Consider the following 22,827-nt stretch of genomic DNA (forward strand, 5'->3'; position numbering starts at 1 on the left):
AGTACGAAGATGCGTGTGGGTTCTCTGTTAGAGAAGATAGCGTGGATATGTCGAAAGTTTGTTCGTGATGATGATATGCCCTTATCCTCCCACGGAACCCTCGACCCTATATACCACCCACAGTACCCATCATGCTCACCTTACCACACTACCAGCCACAGAATCTGCCTTACCCGTACACAGCACTGTCATCAGGCCCCCCATACACAGCAACAACAGCACCCACTACCGTCACAACACCTACCCTCATTCCGTTCTAACCAAGCGAGACATCCAGTCGCATCCTTAAGCGCACAACACTAATCCCACAAACGTGACCGCCCCAGCCCCAACCCATCAGCAACCAGGCGTCCAGCGTCCGACCACTACCCAATCTAGTTCGTCGTGTTCGTTTACTCGGATAAGGCATCCCCCACCTTTGGATCAACAAAACGACCAACACGCATTAGGAAGTAATCGAGCGCATACATACTGCGCACAGGATCTCGCAATGCCACAAATTGTGCACATCATTTACCACATGAGCTTCGCAGGGCTGAGTCTACAGTAGTAGTAGGTGGAGGGAAGGACGCTAGAAGCGAGGCTGTGCCCCGTTCTGCCGATCACGTGGAACGTCAAGCCCACACGTGGACGCTTGTCTAGCTGGAATACACGGAGAAGATGGCCTGCAGCATACATCACTATCAGCACGAAAGCTTGCAATATCTTAACACAACCTTAGAGCTTAGGCTTCTGGTGCTTCGACTTCCATCCTCCTGTCCCGGTCGCTGTTCAAATCTTCCCTAGAACGCGGTGATCCAACGACCCAAAGCCTACGTCGGCCCGAAACCAGCAGTTCGGTGTCCTTTATCGGGTTTAGACCAATCTCTGATGGAAGCAGCGAAGAACATTACTATGGAGTTAGCATGCGCATCTGGCAACCTGTCAGGCAGAGTCAAGATAGCGAGCTGTGGCTGTGTATCATTGCCGATCGATCGCTTGGTGCGAGGAATGAATTTGGTAAACTTGTGATGCAGCACGTACGTATACTGTGGGGTCCAATGAAGGGGGACCTGCGTAGTGATGTACATACAATGCGATGCTGTCATGTCTGCTATAGAGAAAGTCACCTCGCCTGCGATGCGTGTATTGCGCCGAAATCAGGGTAAGGCGCCCCCGGTTTGCCCTTAGTCTTCATCCGTCAATCTGGCTACTATGTACCACCTCACAACCTCCCATCTCACGTGTTCCGAAAACCCGCATATTGAACTTTCAAAATTATGTCATTGGAGTATATAGCGCCGTGTCGATCGATAACATTCACAGAGACCCGAATATATAAAAGGAAAAAGAGAAGCAAGGGAAAAAGATGCTAGAAGCATACACACAAGAAAGATGGGGTCTCCAAACTCCCGGCCGAACCGCCCCTAGAAAGAAAGGTCTCAAGAAAGCGCCCGTGGTCTCCGAACCGTTCAGCCAATCTAGTCGTCGTAAAGTTTTCTTTTTCGCGGGGGTAGAAAAGGCGTAAAAAAAGTCTTGATCAAAGAAGAAGGCTGCAACTCCCCCATTCTAACACGTCTGCCGTGAAATCTCGATCCAGAAATGCGAAAAAAAGCGTGGAAGTAGCCAAAGAAGTGATAACCTCTCGTATCCGCCCCAAGACGCTCGTTGTACGACGTAATCAAGTCTGCCCCAAGCACGCGCGTGTGTGACTCCAATGATGTCGTTTCGCGTCTCACTTTCCGCCCTGCTTCTTCGCCTTGAGCGCAAGATGCGAGTACACCCATCCACCGCCAAGCGCGAGAAGTACACCGAACCATTCCCTTCCGCTCAATATCTTGCCCTCGCTGTACCACCCTATACTCAGGATCATGATGGTCTTGAGGTGGCTGACAATGTTGAATGTGAGGGCGCTGGTGCGACCGATGATCAAGAACTGACTCAGGTTGTACATCGAGGCCATGATGCCGGAGGCGCATACGCTCCAGAGGATGTCGGTGGGTACGGTTGATAGGTTCGGGATGGTGTCGAAGAAGGGCACGAAGGGGATGAGGAGGCAGACGGAGATTGGCGCTTGGTTGAGGAGGAGTTGGGGTGGCGAGACGGCGAAGTCTTCGATCTTCTTGCCGATCCAGATCTGGTACAGAGCGGTACTGCAGAATGCCAGGGTCGCGACGATGACACCGAATAGCTGGGTCTTGGCCGCCTCGTTGATGGTGAAGGAGACGCCAATGCATGTTGCGAGAATGGCAGCCAGCATGTATCGTGTAACCTGCTTTCGGAAGAGGACGAAGTTGATGAGGACGACGGTCGGCGTAGTCATGACCTTGGAGAGCTGGTAGAAACCGATCGAGTTGAAGGTCAAGCTAAGGTTGCCAAGCACAACGTAGCCGGCGAAGAAGCCGCAGACGGGCAGCATGTTCCAGACATTCAGCCGTACGGCCTTGAAGGCATGGAAGGGTCGGAGTGTCGAGATGAAGAGGACGAGACCGGTGGCTGTGAAATGCCACATGACGACCATGAGCTGGCATCCTTTGAGCTGCTTGTCGCTGAACACTCTATCCGACTGTCAGCGGGTCCCCCACTAGCTCTACTGCATGTTGCATACCGCTTGCTCAGGAAGATCAGGCCCAGTGTTGACAGCGTATTCAGAGCGATCCAAAAACACGTTATCAGCTTCTCCTTGAGCGGCACTGGCGTAGGCTCGGCTACGGGCTTCTCGAAAGTGGGCAGCTCTTCGAGCTCGTGGGACTCTCGGGGGTCAACATTGTCGACGAGACCCTCGATTGAAGGGCGCTTCTCAACTGCGTGTTCAGTTAGTCCCTGGTGTGTCTTATTTCTGGAAGGTGGTATGCCGACGCCCATGTGTCAAGGGTCTAGGCGGTGTCCGGGGTTCGACGTACCCATGGTATGTGATATTGAGTTGAGAATGTAGCGAGCGACGGTGGAGGGCTCGTGTGGGCTATGCCTTCATGCCAGTGCCAGTGGGAAGGCGCGAGCTGGCAATGGGAGGGAAGGCGTAGGACGAGGCAGGCGCGGGCTGACTTGGTTGTCGCACGGTAGCGGGTGGGCCGGGGAGGGTTGCGGCGGTGCAGCAGATCGTCCGGTGTGGCTTCAGACGCGGACGATGCAGTTGCAACGACCAGAGACAACAACAGAGAGGCAGAAGAGGATGAGGCGGTTCGGGAGGGCTGCCGGAGAAAAGAGACAGGCGAGGCGGGGAGGGCCAAGGGGGTACACGACAAAAGGCCCAAGTAAGATGCTATCCGAAAGGGATCCTCAGACGCCAAGGCGACTGCTGAAGGGGGCGAAGACGATGCAGGGTTCGTTGTTCAGGCACGTGCCCGTAAGCCACAAGCCTCATCTCCACGGCCAATCAATCCCACCTTAGCGCCACGCTGTCCAGCCAAATCTACGAGGTTAATTTTAGGCCTCGATGCGGTAGCGCTACTGCTTTTGGTTCCGTCCACTGTCTATACGGGCTTGCAGCATCGTGAAGAGCTTCAATCGCCTCGAACTCGCAGTGTGATATACAGTGGTGATCAGCTTGGCACTCTCCCTTACCCACTTCCCAAGACACATTGGTCGTTTGGGCGTTGCTTCTGGAGTGCCGACACATCCGGCTCCGCTCCGCCCATCTCGGGCAGAATATCTCCCTCGTAGCACCTGTGTTGCTCCGATTACGAATCTTGGTGCCCTAACACGGCGGACGCAGCGTTTGGTGTCCCTTCCGGATCCGCTGGGTGGTGCCACCTACGACTACCCGTACCGGTAATCTGCATGTTTGCGCGTCCTGATGCATAGTCGCAACTCTGCAACTTGTTGGCATTGTGAAGGTTTTGGGGGTATGCTTGTACGGTTGCCAGCGGAGATTTCGTTGCGGACTCCAAGATTTAGTTGCACCGAGCGCCGAATCTTATGTCAGGTTGGTCTTCTCATAGACTCGATTCAGATAAGGAAGGTACGATCATGATACAGTCCACCAATCCTGTGCGACATGGGAGTAACGTGTTCTCTTGAATTTTTAACTCCTAGTTCTATGCAGAAGGCGTAATTAACAGCCCTCAAGTGATCGACCCTAGCGCATAGAGAAAGACGGATAATGTACACTCGCAAGAACCCACACCGTACAAAGAAAATCAACATGATCAGTGTCCCATCGGCAGCTCCATTGACTACCGCATCCGCATCGAATTATAGACATGTAATGTGTTATGTCGTCGTGGTGTTACAGAAAATTATACCTCGCCATCGGCCACAGCAAGACGCTGCTTGGCTGTCTTTGCCTTCTTGCTCAGTCCGCCCTTCTTGCGCTTGCCGCCGGCGGGAGCTTCAGTAGGTGGGATAGGTGTGGCTGCACCACTTGCCTTTGCGCTCTCGTCAAAGTGTCCTTCGCCTGGGAATAGTCAGTACAAACATTATTCAGCATGAAGCGATCCACTCACCCTCGTGGTACATGTCGTCGAGGTTGGCCTCCGCACGTTGCTTCTTCTTGCCACGCTTCTTGCCTGGTGGAGCATTCTTCTCTTGCTCCGCCAGCTCCGCCTCCTTCTTCTCGATCTCCGCGGCCTGGTCATCATCGACGAGCCACATAGCCATGTCTTTGGTCCTGTTCTCCCTGGAGCGGGTGTTGAAGTCGACTCCAGCGCCGCCACCTCCGGAAATGACGACACGCTGCACTTCTTCCTTCTGAAGCGCACGCTTGCGGATACGTTCTTCGATGGTACCGCGCGTGATGAGTCTGTAAACAGTGACCTGTCGTGTTTGTCCGAGACGATGGGCACGGTCCATAGCTTGCGAATCGATGGTGGGATTCCAATCCGAGTCGTAGAAGATGACTGTGTCCGCGGATGTAAGGTTGATACCGAGACCACCTGCACGAGTTGACAGGAGGAAGACGAAGATGGATCGGTCGCTCTGGAAGTCGGCGACTGTATCACGACGATCTTCGAGCTTGGTCGAACCATCAAGACGGCAGTACTTGTAATTCCTGTAAGTGAGGTATTCTTCCATCAGGTCCATCATCCTGGTCATCTGGAAGTACAGCAACACGCGATGATCGTTTGCCTTCAGTTCCTTCAGGAGTGCATCCAACTGAGCCAGCTTGCCGGAATCAGTAACGAAGCGCGACATTGACGGTGCCTCGATGTGAGTGAATCGTGTGCGCTCGTTGGTGGGCGGCGGGAGCCTGTTGCTGACAGTCAAAGCAGTCGACTCCTTCTGGGCTTCTAGAAGAGCTTGCTCAGTAGCCTCTGATACACCATAGAGCGCGGAGCGGATCGGAGCGTTGAAGAAGAGGTTATGTGTCTCTGCAATGACACCCTGACTAGCGCAGTACAGCTCGACTGGAGGCGCAGAGGCCTTTGGCTTTGCACAGGGCTCGATGACGTTCAAGCCTGTATTTTCAAAAGCTGTTCGGGCAACATTGAAGAGGTTGCGCATATGTCCATCGGCAGTGATCTCGGTCAAAGGTGCACGGTCCTGACGATCGACAATGTTGAACATGGAGTGCTTTGGTTCCCACTCGCCGTTGTCGTTGTCGTAGAACACGTTGAAACGGCCAACCTTATTCGGCTTCTGCTCTGCAGCGAGAGCTCGCTGGAAGAGACCGCTCTTGGCAATTCGGGAGGCCTCGGTGGCCGACAGATCAGAGAAGCGGAGCCATGAAAATGCTCCGGCCTCTCTGGCCGACTGCGCAATGTTGTCTGGGCTCCACACATTCATCAGGTTGTCGAGATAGCGTCCCTTGAAGCCAGCCTTCTGGTTGTCCGGACCAGCAAGCTCCAGTCGACCACCCTCACGACCCACGAGTCTTGGTAGAGGATACTCGATCAAGTTGCGTGTAGAGTATCCGACCCTGACATTCTGACCTTCGCGTAGGAATGAGGCGGTCTCAGCGAAGGAGGCGAAAGAGAATGGCGACCAAGTGTCGGCTCGCTCGAATAGATCAGGGTGGTTGCAAACCTTCCTGAACTGCATAACCAAGTTCATAAGGGTTGCGCTGTCCTGCTCGTCACCAACAGCCTTTTCGACCAAATCCATAATGTTGATCTTCGCTCGGAGGTTGGCGTAGTAAGCCCGTTGTCGGTATGTCAAGTCGCAATAGACGTCCAGCTCGATCTTGTCTCCAAGCTCCTTCTGGACATGCTTCTTCACACGACGCAACATGAACGGCTTCAAAATCATATGTAGTCGTCGCAGTTGGTCTTCGTTGAGCTTCGTGTTACTCTGTGCGTGACTCTCGATATCCTTGGAGAACCATTCGCTGAACTCGTCGTGAGAGTCAAACAAGCTAGGCATGATGAAATGGAGCAGAGCCCAAAGTTCCTGCATGTTGTTTTGAATGGGTGTACCCGTGAGGAGTAGCCGGTTACGAGAGTGGAAGCCGAGAAGACTCTTCCATCGAGAACTCTGAGACGACTTGATGGCTTGCGCTTCGTCGAGAATCATGTACTGCCAACGCATTTTCTGGAAGTATTGGGCATCCTGAACGACCAGTTGGTACGAAGAGACCACAACGTGGAAGGGCGAATCGCGGGTGTACGTAACGTGCTTCCTATCCCAGAGCTTACGGAGGATCTTTCGGTCCTTGGCCGTACCCCAGTATGGAATGACGTTAAGATCCGGGACGAACCTGGTGATTTCCTGTTGCCAGTTGTGCAGTGTTGATGCGGGGGCAATGACAAGGAAAGGTCCCCAGATGTTGTACCTCTCGGCCAGGTAAGCCATGACCGATATCGATTGGACCGTTTTACCGAGACCCATCTCATCAGCAAGAATACCGTTGATACCCTGCTCGTACAAGTTGACCAACCAGTTGAGACCCTTCAGTTGGTACTCCTTGAGCGTACAGTTGAGAAGGCCAGGTTGAGGAATCCAGTCTTCTTTGTTCTGCAGACCAGAGGGGTTCTGGAAGTTCATCTCGCCATCCTCTTCGTCATCACCAGACTTGTTGAAGGCACGGGCACGGTCTTGAGCCTGCTGGATAGCATGCTGGGCGTTCGCCATGGCGGCCGCGTTGAGCGCACTTTCGTCTTCGTTGTCGAAGTCAAGATCCTCGAAGTTGGTGACCTTGGCGCCTCCTTCCGCCGACATCTCCCCAACGTCGATACTAGGCTTAGCTGCTGCCTGAGGGTCAGCTGCGGCGGCGTCGGCGTCGTCGGTGGAACGCTCGATCTCATCTGTCCTAGCCTTCTTGCCGATGAAATGCGAGTAGAGCTCAGTCTGGGAAATAAGGAAGTTGAGCTTCCGCTTCTGTCGGTTTGCTTCCCGATCAGCTTCAGCTTTCTTCGCATTTTCCAACTCCTGACGCTCAGCGTTCTTTCGGGACTCGCGCTCATCGCGTTCGTTCCTCTTCCAGAATGCAAGCATCTCACGCATACCACGCTTGGCCCTAGCTTGTGTGTCCTTCTGGTTCTTGTTGGTGCGCATCTGCCATCGACGGGCCTCCTTTGCAGCCAGCTGGGCAGTCTTACGAAGGTTGGACTGCTTTGTCGAGAGCGAGTTCTCCTTGATGCGGACAACTTTAGGAACATCCTTGCGAGCGAGATCCTTGACAATCTGCTGGTACAGGTTTCGGTATACGGACGAGTCGTAGGAAGTCAGGACGACGGGGCCCAAATCCTCTGTGTAGCTACGGCCGCGTAGGGAGTCAAGGCGTGCCTCCTCGCGCGGCGCGATCATGGGGAGATCGTCTCCGCGGTCGATAGCAGCCTGACCGGCGGCGGCAGCGTCCTTCTCAGCCTGCTTTTGCTCCTTGCTCTTCTTAAGACGCCCGGTGCCGCGGTTGCCCTTGCGCTTTCCGCCAGCGAGGTCGTCGGACGCCTGGAAGGAGCTCATGGTACCTCCTTCCATATTCGGTCCGTGTGGAGTGACTTCGCGGATGTCCTTGCTAGGGGCATTGCCTTGCAGAAGCTGAGTAGTAGTCTTCGCTTTCCGCTCGGCTTTCTGTGCAGCCAGCAAATGACGCTCCTTTTCTTCCTCGTTCTCGGCTTGACCTGCCTTTGCGAGGGCCTCGGCGCGTTTAGCTTCCTCGTTCTGGATAGTCTTTTCACGCCTTCGCTTGCGCTGCATGTCCTTCTTGCGCTCCTTCTCTTCGGCAATTTCCTGGCTCTGGACCTGCTGCCATGCATCGCCCTCGTGCTCGACGTTGTATGAGTGCTTCGCGTAGTCGCGGTTGGCAGCGGACACGTCCTGGTAACGTGTAAGGAAAGCAGTCCGCCGCTTCTTGCGCTTGTTCGCCTCGGCGGCTCCAACTTCTAGGACGCGCTTCTGGCTCCTTTGCTTGTAGTCTTCGAGATCGTGTGGGGTGGCCGACTCGTCAATGTCGCTCATCTGCTTGGTTTCGATGTGTGCGAGAGCAGCCTCGATCTCTGCTTCGTCTGGCGCAGGCAACTCGCGAGTCGCAGACTGTGAAGGGGCCTGGAGGCTGCCGACCGGCGGCATAGCATCGTACACGCGGGGGGCATAGCCATTTTCCTGATGGGGAAGGTCAGCGGGCGCCGGAGACGCCATTGCTTCTTGTTTCACGAAGTGAGAATTGTGCAGAGGTTTTGAGGTTTGGTAAGGTTCGGCGGCGAGGTTCGGCAGTGGCTGAGGCTTTGGCGGAGGCTCGTTGTCGGCTCCGGAGGACATTATACTGGAGAGCGACATGGGATCGGCACGCGTTGGTGGCGGCGCCTGTTGCAGTGGTGAGCAGAGTGAGAGTGGAAGTCGCGAGTTCACTTACCTCTTCCTTGTAGGATGGCCTCCTAGGGTAGTCGATGGGCGGCTGCACGGCGCCTCGGTTCATCGACTGATAAACCGATGGCGACACGGGCGAGTGAGACATGGCCTCCATCGTGCCGGTGTGCTGGTGCTGGGAATGGGGGCGCTGCAGCGGCGAGTGATGCGCGTACGAGGTCGTGACGGGTGATTGATAGACCTTGTCGTAGGGGCTGTGTGCCGCCCGAGTCTGCGTCTGGGGTGTGGGTTAGCCGCGTGTCCCTGAATGTTGAGGATGGCGATGGCGTGAAGTGTGAAGTCTGAGGCATGAGGTAGATGAAACATATGATGGAAGACGCACCTGTGCAGGAGGATACTGGGTATTGATGTCGTAACGCGCCGGGTCCCGTGCTACGCCGCGGTCTCCATTGTCTGAAGTCGGGTCGTAGTATCTGGACGTGTCGCGCGAATAGAGGGCCGTGCTGATGGGCGGCAGCTCGGTGGTGCTGGGCGACGGCGGAGGGCGAGGGTGTTGATGGGATGGGGGGTGGTGAAGGCTGGCGTGGTGGAGAGGCAAGGGCGCTGGAGTGTTTGGCGAATGGTGTTGGTATGGTTGGCCTGCCTGTGTCGGCGATCTGTGGTAAGCTGCTGGCACTGGCGTAGGTTCCCCTTGGTGCCCTGGCGGCTTTCTTTCTCCTCGCGAGTGCTCCTCCCCATCATCGACGGACCGCCGCAGGACCGGATCGCGAAACATGACGGCAGCGCGTGAGGGCTTGTTAACGGCGGAGAGGCTGCTCCATGGGCCGCACGCAACAGGCACTGGCGGTGGGGCGCGCAGGGAGCGCGGCGACGACAGCAGAGGGAATGCGCCGTGGGCGAGGGCTGCCGGCGATGGTCGTCGGGCAGTTGGCGATGTGGATGCGACGACGACGAGATGGAAGAGGGAAGATGGGATGGGGGCTGGTGTGGAGCTGCTTGAGCGCCGTCTAGATCACACACGAACGGTTGGCAAGTCAGCTTCTGCTTAGTGCGGCTGCGGCAACTCTGTCCTGGAGCAGCTCCGGGCGTGATGCAGAGCCGCGATGAGGTTTGATGGAGAGCCTGCGACGCCCTACACGCTCGCAACATGTGACACGGCGGGCTGCGGACTGCGTCGAGCATGTCTGGCATGGCCGCATTACGCGTGGGGACCTTCATTGCGACGCTGCTCCGCTGCTGGGCGTGCCTCTTAACAAAGCACCTGAACCCCATCTCTCGTAGGAGCATACACGCCCAGATGGGTGCATCGACCAATAATTGCGTGCATGCAAACGGCGCCATGCAGCGTGCAGCCGCTTCTCGTCTGTGCCGGTCTGCCTGAGTGTCCTCGACTCCGGCACTCTGCTGCTACTCGCTGCCGCAGCCTGAGCATTTCTTATTTCCCTTCTCAGCACCTACAACTCGTCGCTGCTCCGCGTGCCGGGTTGAGGCGTTGCCAGCTTCGGCTAATCTACCACGAGCCTCTGGACCACGGCGGACGTGCGCATCTCATTTCCTCGCCATCCGATGGCTGACTCTGTATACATTGCCATCTCCATCGAGTCTCTCGTGCACGCGACAATGCCAACACGCAGGCACAAAAGCGAGCAGGGCAGAATGTTGGGGCTGCAAACGCCCATTGGATGAAGCCTCACCACGACGGTGACGGAAGGCGCGACCATGCCGCGAAGACTCCATCCGCTCTAGCTCCTTCGGTCGTAGCGCGGCCCGAGCGTAGATCGCGCTAAAACTCTGGGCGGCATCAATTCTCGAACTTTTTTGCAGAGGCGCATCCACCCCGACGAGCGCAGCAACAACCGCCTGAAATCACCATGGCTTCCGTATACAAGACCCTGTCCGGCGCGGAGAAAGAGGAGAAGGAAACGGGCGTGCAGAGAAACAAGCAGCGTGTCCTTATTCTGGTACGAATCCACGCGCGGCGCAAACCGAGACCCATGCTGATGATTGCTAGAGTTCAAGAGGTGTTACTTTCCGTCACCGACATTTGCTACAGGACTTGTACTCGTTGATGTGAGTGGTTTGCGCGATCAGAGAACTTCATTTACTGATCTTTTCAAAGGCCCCATAGCCGGAAAGAAGCCAAACTTGACACCAAGACGAAGCTTTACCAACTCAACGAACTAGCAGAACTCTACAACTGCAACAATGTCCTCTTCTTCGAAGCTCGTAAGGGCAAGGATCTTTACTGCTGGATGTCCAAGCCGCCAAACGGTCCTACTGTAAAGATGCACCTGCAAAACTTGCACACCATGGAAGAGCTCAACTTCATTGGCAACTGCCTGAAAGGATCACGACCGGTACTCTCTTTCGACGCCGCCTTCGACAAGCAGGCTCATCTTCGCGTGATCAAGGAGCTCTTCACCCAGATTTTCGGCGTCCCCAAGACGAGCCGAAAAGTCAAGCCTTTCGTAGACCACGTGATGGGTTTCACAGTCGCAGACGGCAAGATCTGGATCCGCGTGTTCCAAATCAACGAGAGCGAGACCAGCAAGAAGAAGCCTGCCGATGGCGAGGAGATGGACGTTGACGAGGCACCCAAGAAGAAGAAGGGAAGCGAATTCGATGTCAACCTAGTCGAAATCGGCCCCCGTTTCGTCCTCACCCCCATCGTTATTCAGGAGTCCAGCTTCGGAGGTCCGATCATCTACGAAAACAAGGAGTTCGTCTCGCCCAACCAGATCCGTTCCGACTTGAGGAAATCAAAGGCCGGCAGGTTCAACAAGAGGACCGACGCCCAGAGGGATACCCTGCTCAAGCACCAGGATCTGGGATTGACATCGCACGGTGGAGTCAGGAAAGAGAAGGACCCGCTCAGCGACAATGTGCTGTTCGCGTAAAACTGTTTGCCATGTTTCGAGGGAAGGAAAAGTGGCGTTTATGGAATGCATCGTCTTATTTAGATTGGCGTCGATTCTGGGCTGGGTACAGGCCCGTATGTATGTATAGCGATATACCCAAAAGCTATCGTTTAATGGGTAGCTCATTGCGAGCGACCGTTAACCCAAGTACTCCTTATCCTTTGGCGATATCAGTGTGTCCTGTCAGCAGTCATGCTCTTCTCCAAGACTTCTTTATACTCATCATCAACACCACTAACAACCGCCTGTCTGACTCCATATACAGCCCTAAAAGGATCAAGCACTAGCTGTGTCTGCGCATAGTTACTCTCGTCCTGCACACGATGTACCCGTCCACTAGGAAACCTCACGCGACTAATCGCGCCATCTATAAGATGCACCTGCAGCCGATATAACTGCGGCGCAACAGCCAACAGATCGACCAGCTCCCGTACTTTACTCTTTATGCCAGCCGGCAAGCCTCTGCCTCCACAATTATACTTGATCATCCCCGTATAATCATCCACAGACTCAACATTAACAACATAATTCCTAATCCGCAGCAAGTTCCTCTGCGAGAAGTGATCCAAAAACAGATACGTCCGGTTCGGCGTAAGATTATTCGCCGTGCGCCATCGATACCGAAAGTTGATCGCGTCGAACGTCACGTCAATCACAAAGGTATTGTCTCCGTATAGCATGTCTGCAGCTTCCTCGTGGACGTATCGCGACACGGCGAGGAGGCTCGTGTGCCCGCGCCGCCAGACTATGTCGTTGCCTGTCTCGCGCTCTGTGCGTGGTAGTGTGCGTTGCATGCGCCAGCCCCCGTCGCCGTTCTTCTGCCGCACAAAGGTCAGATTGTATTCGGACTTTGGGGGTGGGTCGGAAGGGTGCTGGAAACGCACTTCGAAGGTGGTGGTGTGGGGGAGGACGTGGCTGTAGATTAGGCGGCGGAGCTCGATTGGGAGGCGGAGGAGCGGGGACAGCTGGGAGGGTACGGTGTCTGTGGAGTACTGCATTGTGCGCTCGTTATCCTGTGGCGTTGGACCTGCAATTGCATGTTGTGAAGACAGGCGCATCTTCGTGCGGCATGCCTGGCGCTGCTCATTGACGCCATCGGTGCTCTCCCGTCTCCACGCCGATTGGCCCCCACAATCCGGGTTAGCCCCCCTTGGCGGCATCCATCACGTCCACGGTCGTCGTCACGACTGATGACTCCTTTCCCTTTCCCCAACCACTAACGATGAACTTCCATTCCAGAGACAGCTCGCCAGAGCTTGCATTGACTTGCACCATGTCTTTTCAGAATGTCGTCGCGTTTTCTACCTATAGCCCCAACGGAGGGGTCCGATTTGTTTGAACCACGCGATACGTGTCGGTGTAGAGGCGAGATAGCTACGCACCGATTAGATCGATAGATCGATATACGAAACTGAGGTCGAAGAATAGTGAAAAGAGGACGAGATTGAATCGAATTTCGCATCACTATCACGAAAGACAGTTCAGCATCTAACGCGGACTGAAGACACGCGTAAACTTGAAAGATCACAGGTGAGTTCCATCATACATATCGTGCTGTATGTCTTCTATCATATCAATTCATTACTGACTGGAGATCTAGCCACCAAATCGCCCCCCTACCCTATAACCACCGTCAAGATGCTGTTCGAAGATCTCGCAACGGAGCTTGTTGTGCAGGTGTACCTATCATGCCGTTCAGTCAATGACGTGACAGCGCTATCTGCCACCTGTCGTCGTTTCCGCAACATCTATTCTTCCTCCCAGAAACTACCCATACTCGAGAAAGCCGCCGAGACGCAGTTCGGTCCGCTAGAAGACCTCACGCAACTCCTCACCCACAACAAAAGCCAGCCTGCACATATCGTTCGTTCCGTTCCGTTCTCCCTCGCATTACTCAAGCAGATCGTACAGCACGGGCGCACGGCTGAGAAATGGTGCGACATCTACCCGTTCAAGAAGTGGAAGCACAACTTCGAAAGCCGGCGTCTCTTGACAACAGACGAGCGCTATCTCGTGAGACGAGCCATCTATAGAATCTGGCTCTACTCCCGCGCCTTCCACAACAGCGACCACCCACGCGAAGCCCGCGCGTCCCGCCTCGTCCTACTCAAGCGCGCAGCCCTCCTCCACAACTGGAGCACCTGGGAACTCGCCGAAATCGCCGACGTGCACGCCGTCATCCGCGAAGTCGTCCAAAGCAACGTCTGCCCCTCCAACGGCACCATTGCCCGAAAGTTCAAAAAGCGACACCCGGGCAACGAGCACTCGCTCCTCTTCAACATCCACCTCAACTACCCGCCCACGGCGCCCCAAGCCTTCAACCCTTTCACGCCAAACCCCCTCTCCACCCACTTCAACAACACACCCACATACACCTCCCGCTACGCCGCGTCCAAATACTCGCTTCACCCCTCCCACGAAGTCGGGGCTGAAGGCTGGGGCGACGATATCCCGCATTACTACGTCATCGAAGACTATATGAAGCTTGATCCGGCTCAGATACTTTACTTGAAAGAGCATGCGCCGCTGAAGGGCATGGTAGAAGGTTACGTGCGCAGCTTGTGTCCCGAGTATGATTGGTTCACGAATAATGGGGAGACGTGGGTTGCGACTTTGGAGTTTGTGCTTGGGGAGCGGGGAGAGGATGTGGGCGATTTTATGGGGGCTATTGCGGAGGGGGAGGCGGGTGTTGCTGTGTGTGAGGAGTGATGCTGAGGATTGACCGGTATGGTTGGTAGATACACTACATAGGATGGGCTGTTTGTCGAATCCACACCACGTCTGCGAGGATCCAGTTCTCCTGTGCACTGATATAAAATGGTATACTGTCATTGTCCAGACTATCCCCAATCGCGCTCTCGCGATATACCTTCCTCTAGCCAGTCACGTCACGTTTCCGCTTTTCGCTTCTAATCTGCACCCTCATCGTCCTCATAGTCCTCCTCCTGTCCGTCGGACAACTCCGACTTGAGGGGGGCCTTTCCGCTCATCTGGCGCACCGAGTTGCGCACCGAGTTGAGACTATTGTATTTTTCATTCCTGACTCTCTTCCCGATACCTGGCATGCCTGCCCGATTCTCACTGCCTTCTTCCACATCCTCCGCTGGTACCTGGCGGGATTTGGCAGCCTGCGTTACTATTGCTACCCGATCTCTCCACCTGCCAGCTCGGCGCATTCTGGAAGGTTCCCATGATGGTGGTTCCCATGATGGTGGTTCCCATGATGGTGGGTGTGGGAGTGGCGTAGGCTCCCGCTCCGAAGTCATTTCGCCCTGCTCCCTCCTAAGTCCTCTTGTTTTCTCTGCCCATACTCTAATCTCATGGCGTCTGGGAACGCGAGGTAGGAAAAGACTATCCCCTCTGATCTCAAAAGCTTCGCCTTCTTCCTCTAGAACTCTCGCATCTACGAGACGCTGACGTATGCGTATCCGGCCAGGCTTTTCCGGAGTTTCGTACGGGGCTCTTACTTTCTTCGTATTGCTTTCAATCTCAGCGTCCGTTATCGTGAGTTCTGAAGCATCTCTTTGACTCTGACTTGCTAGGAAATCATCGGTGAACACATCTGCCGGTTCCAACATGGGGGTACTTTGTGGTGAGGTATCATGCACAACCAGATCTTCCGATTCCGTCAAAGTACGTGTAGGAACCTGGGAGTCCTTTGCTCTTAGCTCTTTCGTCCGCTTGACCCATTCTTCAACTTCTTCGGGTCGGGCTCCGCGTTGGGCTCCGCGTTCCAAGATGTATTCGCCGGGATGTGTCGGATCAGAAAGGAACCCTGCCTCAGTGAGGACGCGTTCGTCCACTAGGCTTGTCTTAATTGTCGTTCGAGTCCTGGTTATGAACTCTCCTAAGCCTTGCCAACTAGTTCCCGTGGAGATCACAATTTCTCCGCGTTCAATTGCAGCGTCCATAATCGAAGACCCTGAGCCAGTCGGCTGGACGTGGGTTGTCGAAGTGTTATCATCATGTGTAGCGGTCTCCACGCTTGCATCTTCCCATTTCGGATTTTGAATGCAATGAGCGCACAGTATATCCATTCTGTCGAGGAAGTCGTAGTTTGAAGGATGACTTTTCCTTTGCCAGTTTGGGCATGGGTATTGCATGTAGCCACTACCAGGACGCGGTAAAAGATTCGCAGACCAAGTCGACTTATCCTCCGCGTTCTCCACCAACCCATCAGATTCCAACTGTTTAAGCACCGGCTGAAGTTCACTCCGTTGAGTATCGAGCGTAGTCGCGAGGTCTGAGATGTTCTCGCTCACGCCATGCAGACTTCTCAGGTACTTCAAAGCACGATGAGAGAGACTGTTTGATGCATCTTCATCATGATTGGAATCGTTCTCTGGATGAGATTCGGCATCGAAAAGCTCTTCCACGATAGTGTTGCTCTCATCCGATGGATGCTGCTTCGTGGACTCGAGGGACTCCATAGCAAGTTCTTGAGAGATGGGAGAGGTACCAACGTGGGGAGACGATCCAGTGTCTTGACCGATCTCTGGTTCAGCTTCGTCGAATCTCTTTTGCAACTCGAGTAGCGAGTTTCTGCCCAAATCGGTCAAATACCACACCCTTCCACTACCCTCACTATAGATGAACCCGACGGCTGCTAGACCCCTGAGTGCAGGCCATAATACATCGGTGTTAGTTTGGAGCTCATCCATGAGGGCCAAGAACAGTTGTCTCCCGCCTGCATTCTTGATGTTTCCCAAGACTAGACCAGCCAAAACATCCGTGTTAGTGCTGCTGAGACTTTTTGTTTGGTCCTCTCGGTTCGACAAAGGAAACTCGGTGCCTGGCTGTGAGATAACCCATGTCTCGCTATCGACAGTGTTGTGGACTTTTCCTTCTGTAGCGAGACATTGCAAAGTATAAGCGATGAGCCTACGGTAGTAGAGTCCGAACTCAGTAGCGATGTTCTCGAACTTCTGACCGATGTACGAGCCAGGTCGCGTCTTGAAATCATTGTCGAGGTAAGCAAGGATACGTGTGTCGAGTGAAGCGTCCCTTATCTTTTGATCCATACTAAAGTAACGGACGTCATCCATTTGGTTTTTGGTTTCGCCCAGACTCTGATTCTCTCCAGGAAAGGCTGCTGCATCGAGAGCTTCTCCAGTGTCCTCTGGCTGTGTAACTGGCGCTTCTATTGGTTCTGGGCTTGTTGTTTCTTCGACCTCCGTAGACGCTGGTCTCTTCTCCGCTTGGCTATTGCGATTGACAGCCTGTTGAAGCACATCGAACAAGGCGTCTGCTTCTGCCTTTCCGTCGGTGCGAAAAAACCATGCGTCCTTCGGCTTAACTGCTCCTCTTTCCCGTTCTCCAAACTTTTCCACCCATAGACATGCCACATTATTGTAGGTCAATGTATCGTCATCGCTACTACGATCCAATTCCAGAATAGCATTCGTGAGGTGTATTGTATTATGGTATTGGTCTGGACGGTCGTCTTTCTCAAATTCCACGAAGATCTTGCTCTCGTAGACGTGTAGAATGGTATCAAAACGGATGTGAGTTCCCCCCGGATCGAGAGCCGTAGCACGTATGACAGCACGTGGCGCGGTGGTGTCTAGTGTAGTGGAACCCGCACCTTCCTTGTCCTCGACAGCAGAGCGACCGGTCAATCTGCTCATCATGCCACCGGAGGATTGCCGGACTTGGTCGTCGAGTTTTGCGGCATCGGGATTGTTGACGCTGGCAAATGGATCTTCAAGAACATCTCGTCCGCTTTCCGAGGCAATCGTCGCTTCCGGGCCCGTTGTCTTCTCAGCCTCCGCCGTTCTCTTCTTCTCCTGATCCTGGCGCCCGATATCAATAAGTCTTTTGAAAAGCTCGATAAGCGCGATTGTATCACCAACGTTTGAGCTACGAAAATGCCACATTTCTCCCTGGTCTGATCCTGGCGGTACTCTCCACAAAGACGCTGTCGTTTCTTTGCTGCGGTGCACATCTATGGCAGTATCAGTGAAATCTATCGACGCATACGGAGTATGGCCAGTAGATTCTCCGTATAGATTAGGATCATAATCCCCAGAGTACATCTCGATCTTGGTCCTGAAGATCTGAACCCATGAGTAGAACCAGTCTCCAGTATCGGTACGTGGGGATAAGACTTCCACTCGAACTACATGGGGTCGCTCAGTAGCCTGCGCAATATTGTCCGGGTCTTTTGGTACCGAAGGGTGCTCCGAGACAGGTGTATCAAGGTCCGCCGTGTCAGGCTTTTCGACTTGAGCATATGCATTCTCAGACATATAAAGTCCACCTTTTGCAACGGTGGAAAGTAACAGCATGGAGCTAGGCAGTCGTTCAACCGGTATCTCCAGCTGTTCATCTGAATCCAGCCCGTCCGCTTTGCTCCACACAAGCGCATTTTCTGACATCTCCATCCGCTGCAGAACCGCTTCGGCGAAATGGAAGCCGGGCTCGCAGAGTTTGTGGGTTCTCTCATAGAGACCGGTTTCGCACACTTTGCAAGTTCCGACATGTAGTTCAAAGTCCATGAAAGTCTTGGCTTCGTCGTCATTCCAGGCCCGCGACTTTACCGGTTGTTCGCCAAATCGCGCCCTGCGCCAGTTCTTTTGTCCATAGGTCGTTAGAGAAGGCAGACCCGTGGGAAGCATTAATGACGAAAAAGAGCTTTCCTCGACCTGCGCAGGCTGTTCCGCCAAGATAGTAGGCGAAGCATTGCCCTTCGTTGGCGGGAAGTACACCGGTAAAAGGCTCTTATAGATGAACTCGTCATTCGAAGAGAAGACCACGAAGATGATCTTATCAAGCCCATTACCCGGTTCAGAGGATTCCAGAAAACGTTTCACTTCCTCCATGGCCAATGATGCGCAGTCGCGCCGCGGGTAGTTTCGCATACCAGTTCCAATACTGGGTATCGCAATGGAAGTCGCCCTCATGAGTACGGCATCATGCAAAACTGCCCGGTAGATGTTCCTCAAGATGTTCTTGGTATCGCTTCTGAACACCCCAGGAGGGACAACATGCAGGATGTGTTTGGCTGGGAGAAGGTATCCGGCAGTCGCTTTGACATCGCCCTCTTCACATTTCCCGAAAGTCGAAACTTCCGAGCGCAACTCATCTCCTCCTTTCCTGAAGATGCTGCGATCTAGAGTACCCATTCCGGAGAAGCTTGGATCAGTTGAGTTTACCACGATGTCGACCTCCAGTTTCGTGATGTCATCTCTCAGTAGGCAAACAGTGTGGTTGAAGCGATTCGAGGGTTTCGCCATCGTTGGTTTCGCTTCCAGCTGTCCCAGTATGTAAAGTCTCGCTACGGGGGGTATTTGATGAACTTGGACGAGTCCACGGATCCTTGGAGTGGGCTGTTCAGCCTCACGCACATACAGCACCTCATCCAGATGGTCGCGGATACCTTCAGCATCTTGTCCCTTCTGCTTGACACCATAGGTCTCCAGGATATGACGCGCTCGTCCCATCGCATCTGGTTCAGCTTTGCCAAGTATCAGCACCTCTTCTAAGCTGTTGGCGAATATCCAGCTGTAGTCAAAGACGCTCGTAAGCTCGAATCCATGCTTGGCTCGTATATCGGTGTTGGCTTCGGTCCAAATAGACTGCGTATTCCCAGCAGGCCCCTGTTTACGTGCTCGCTCGGCCATATCCAAAATGTCAGCACATGCCGTAAATATGACAGAGCATAGTAGGTTGAGGTCGCCCAGACTCCGCTTGAGCTCTTTCGACCCCAAGAGGTATTTGCGGATCGAACTCAGCGTAGAGTCGATCCTACGCATGTCGTGAGCACAGACCGTACTTTGCGTGCCAAAGTCGTAGGTAACAGTGATTGCAGTCAATGCATTTTGGAGTTGCGTACGCGCCTCTAGAACCTGAGCTGCTAGCGCAGCACGATTTGCGGACCAGTCAGAAGTTCTGGCTCTGTCCAAGTCTCCATGCGTGGGTGGAAAGAATACCGGTAAGAAGTCGGTATACGCCTTCTCATCGATTGCTGCTCGCACACAGAAGATGATCCGCTCAGGTCGATGTCTAGGATGTGAATCCAGGTACTCTCTCATCTCTTGCAGCGCTATACGTGCAGCAACACGTGCAGGAAACATGCAACCTCCAGTACCCAGACAAGGAAAGGCGATCGTTTTGAACTCGTGGTTGGCCGCCATTTTCATAGCACTCCGATAGCACTCGGAAAGAACATTGAATTGGCCAACGCCTTTGCGACCTGTATATCCTGGCGCAGCTGCATGAATCACCCATGAGCTCGGAAGCTTGTGTCCGTGTGTAAGTTCGACTTGGCCGACTTTGACCTTGGGTTTTGATTTCGCCTCTTCCCTGAGACCTGAGCCACCGGCTTTGTAGATAGCGTGGTGCAGAGAATCTGGATCTGGATCGGCCTGGAAATTGGCTGAAGCATTGTTGACGATAGCATCCACTTGCAACCTGGTCAGATCATAATGACAAAACGAAATCATTTGATTGTAGGTATCGTTTGGCGCAAAGCTCTGATCGCGCTGCAACAGTCGCCGGGACTGGTAAAGCGAGCGTAGCGTAGGTATTTCGGCCGTCGTAATAATCGCTTGTTTGTTCGATGCTTCATCTTCTTCATCGTAGGTTTCAGATCCGGACGGAAGTAAATCGGCTTCTTCGGTGGCCTGTGTGTCCGCCGTTGGCTGGCGGTTGAACGAGTTTTTTCCTAAAGTGAAGATGTGGTCAGTATGACGATCCTACAGCAAGCTTTCGTGGCTCTCAGCTAGACATCAACTTACTGTCCGTACCAGTGACTCTGGTAAACTTCCACTTGCTTTTGTTCTTTTTACTCTGGAATTGAACATCGGGAAAGCGCTCAGTATCAAAGAGTGTTGTTGCTGCTTCACCGACCAGATCATCCGCAAACGTGATCAGGCCAGTCCATGAGCCGTAACCTCGATAAAACCGAACCGACAGAACTCCTGGCAACGATGAGACGTGTTGTCTGAACGCCTCCCGTTCTTCGAGATGTTTTTGGTGCTCAGGCAGTATATTCTCGTCCAGCTGTCCATCATCGGGTGGCTCGTCTTCCGAATCGTCTGGGTCTTCCACCTGATTTGAGATCATCGCTATTCGGTTGTTACTCTCATCGGGAAGCTGCTGCAGCATCTCTGCGGACAACAAACTTCGACTGGAATCGGCTACATAATCTGGCTCGAATGACTGCTGAGACTCCAGGTCTCTATGGAGCGCAAGCGACTCATTGCTTTCATCGGAATGTATCGACTCGGATAAAGCCTGGGTGTTGAAGCTACCACGACTCGCAGTACCACTCGCACCGTCTTCGTCGTCTGCTCTGCCATGCGGTAGAGCGAAGGTAGCGAAGCGCTCCAAATGATTCGCAAGGTGGTTTTGTAGGTCACCTACACCTTTGGTATCTTTGGGAACATGGCATATCGGACACTTTGTGCGTGTGTCAATTCCTGTTGTCTCTCCAATACCAGCGACGATCGCTACCTGGTTCTCCGGAAGGGTTCCGACGTGCGTTTGCAGGAGATGGGCTTCGAGACCGGATCTAGAGTTGTAAATTGCCGTTGGATGCTCCGGGCACCGCCACAATGCACGATGAGTCGCTTCGTGTTCCGCCCATTCTCGACGGCTACGGAAGAGCTGTCCTGGACTCTCACACTCTTGATATGTGCAGATGTATGGCTGAAGATCATGTAACAAATGTGTCTTCCACGCTCGTCCCTTACCATATCTTGCAGGACAGACTACCCAACAGTACGGGCACTCAAAGTCCTTGTCGCCACTAGCAGCTTTCGGAGGTGGAGGTAATTCGATTCCCTTGCCGTCCATGTCTTTCACTGTTGGAGCGAAACTTGTGACAGATTTGCTGTCTACAATGTCATCTAGTGACTGATAGTGCTGTGTCGCTTCCGTGCCCGATAGTAAAGTCCTGCCAGTCTTTTGGCTGGGCGTCGGTTGCATAATGGCGGGCAGGGTAACAATCTAGTACTGATGTTAGAAGAGAGAGGAATCGGTGGCTCAGTAGCGGCGATGCAATTATCGTAGCGAGTCTTGCAACTCAAAGTATTGCAGCATTATGATTGTGATTACGAGAGTAATGAAAAAAGCACAAGGAACGCACGTACCGGATGAGCTCCGGGGGTGTCATCAGGGACTGGGTCTGATGTCTGATGCGAAGCGAACATGTCAGGTTTTGGTGTCTCATCAGGAACTGCAGTAGCACCCAATTTATCACGATCTACAATGGTCAGATCGAATAATTGCACTGTTGTAGCATCCGAGACTTACGCCGCTTCCAATACTTGAAATGCCGCCTGCGCAAAGTGATAGCTGAACTTAGCCGCTCAGCCAAAAAGTCTTGTACTTCATCAGGATGCGAATCTCGCAGCTCCGAGAGTAGCTCGCAAACGTGCCTTTTGTCCTGGTGGGCATATTCCTCGAGGACGTCAACGCCGGTCTCGAGATCTTTCATGGTATACGAGGAGGCTTTGAGCGACCTCAAGCGTACGCTAGGCGTTCTGATGCGAACGCTAAGTTTGTAGAGATTGTCGATTATGTCGATTATCTCTTCGAGACGCATCTTCAGTTCAATCCTCTCCTCATCACTGTCACTTTCGTCCTCGTCCTCCTCTTCGACAAAGAAGTCATCATCGCTTTCCTCGTCCTCAGCTTCGTTAGGCGGTGGTTGCGCTTCATATGGTAGACGCACTTCTGACACGACGGCATGGGTTTCGATGAGGTTGTGTTCGAGCTCGTTCAGAAGTTTGAGCGCACTGCTAGACAGATTCGGGGAGTCGCGCAATCTGTAGTCGAGCGAGCTGTGGCCTTTTTGCAACGCACCTAGGTTACCAGCCCATACTCGAAATCTTCCAATCTCGTCATTGAGTGCGTCGTCATCTATCCATTGCGCCCACTTGCCTTGGCTCGTCGCGAGAGCGTCGGTAAGGATTCGGAAGGCGCGCACATTAGAAGCTGTCGCGAGCCTGAGAGTCGACATGACTACGCAGGCTGCCCCACGGCGCAAGCGGGCCGGATCGTGTTCGCCCTACCCGGAGTCAAGCATCGAAGTAAATGCGGTCAGACTGACGCGTCGTTGATGCGCGGAGTCAAGCCGTTAAGACTAGTGAGGTTCAACAGGCCGCGGTGTATAAAGCTGTCGTCAATCTCAATGAGGGTGTAGTCGTTTAGTCAGCAACTGTGCCACCACTGTGCTGCCTGATGAGTGTGGGAAGAGGCTAGGTTCTTTCCAGATTGGCGGGGCGCAGTTTGGGCGCCTTGC

General features: G+C 53.7%; 6 protein-coding genes across 6 annotated transcripts; 2 read left to right on the forward strand and 4 right to left on the reverse strand.

Annotated features, from left to right (window-relative positions):
* Positions 1-1,714: 1,714 nt before the first annotated feature.
* On the reverse strand, positions 1,715-2,886 carry J4E79_010917 (uncharacterized protein; the record flags this gene model as incomplete). The annotated part of the gene is made up of 3 exons (XM_049359748.1): positions 1,715-2,537; positions 2,588-2,783; positions 2,883-2,886. 3 exons carry the CDS (start codon positions 2,884-2,886, stop codon positions 1,715-1,717), a joined length of 1,023 nt encoding a protein of 340 aa, XP_049205847.1.
* Positions 2,887-4,217: 1,331 nt separating this feature from the next.
* Positions 4,218-8,818, reverse strand: INO80 (putative DNA helicase ino80; the record flags this gene model as incomplete). Its single annotated transcript, XM_049359749.1, has 3 exons — positions 4,218-4,375; positions 4,425-8,658; positions 8,708-8,818. The coding sequence occupies 3 exons, from the start codon at positions 8,816-8,818 to the stop codon at positions 4,218-4,220; spliced, it is 4,503 nt and encodes a 1,500-aa protein (XP_049205848.1).
* Positions 8,819-10,532: 1,714 nt separating this feature from the next.
* On the forward strand, positions 10,533-11,558 carry J4E79_010919 (uncharacterized protein; the record flags this gene model as incomplete). Its single annotated transcript, XM_049359750.1, has 3 exons — positions 10,533-10,622; positions 10,673-10,731; positions 10,781-11,558. 3 exons carry the CDS (start codon positions 10,533-10,535, stop codon positions 11,556-11,558), a joined length of 927 nt encoding a protein of 308 aa, XP_049205849.1.
* Positions 11,559-11,749: 191 nt separating this feature from the next.
* Positions 11,750-12,577, reverse strand: J4E79_010920 (uncharacterized protein; the record flags this gene model as incomplete). The annotated part of the gene is made up of 1 exon (XM_049359751.1): positions 11,750-12,577. One exon carries the CDS (start codon positions 12,575-12,577, stop codon positions 11,750-11,752), a length of 828 nt encoding a protein of 275 aa, XP_049205850.1.
* A 640-nt stretch (positions 12,578-13,217) lies between these two features.
* Positions 13,218-14,288, forward strand: J4E79_010921 (uncharacterized protein; the record flags this gene model as incomplete). The annotated part of the gene is made up of 1 exon (XM_049359752.1): positions 13,218-14,288. The coding sequence occupies one exon, from the start codon at positions 13,218-13,220 to the stop codon at positions 14,286-14,288; it is 1,071 nt and encodes a 356-aa protein (XP_049205851.1).
* Positions 14,289-14,488: 200 nt separating this feature from the next.
* Positions 14,489-22,545, reverse strand: J4E79_010922 (uncharacterized protein; the record flags this gene model as incomplete). Its single annotated transcript, XM_049359753.1, has 5 exons — positions 14,489-20,244; positions 20,318-21,093; positions 21,307-21,530; positions 21,674-21,786; positions 21,837-22,545. 5 exons carry the CDS (start codon positions 22,543-22,545, stop codon positions 14,489-14,491), a joined length of 7,578 nt encoding a protein of 2,525 aa, XP_049205852.1.
* Positions 22,546-22,827: the final 282 nt, after the last annotated feature.

The sequence above is a fragment of the Alternaria viburni genome (assembly GCF_023758015.1).
Source record: "Alternaria viburni strain BMP 2772 chromosome Unknown scaffold_34, whole genome shotgun sequence".
NCBI lineage: Eukaryota > Fungi > Ascomycota > Dothideomycetes > Pleosporales > Pleosporaceae > Alternaria > Alternaria viburni.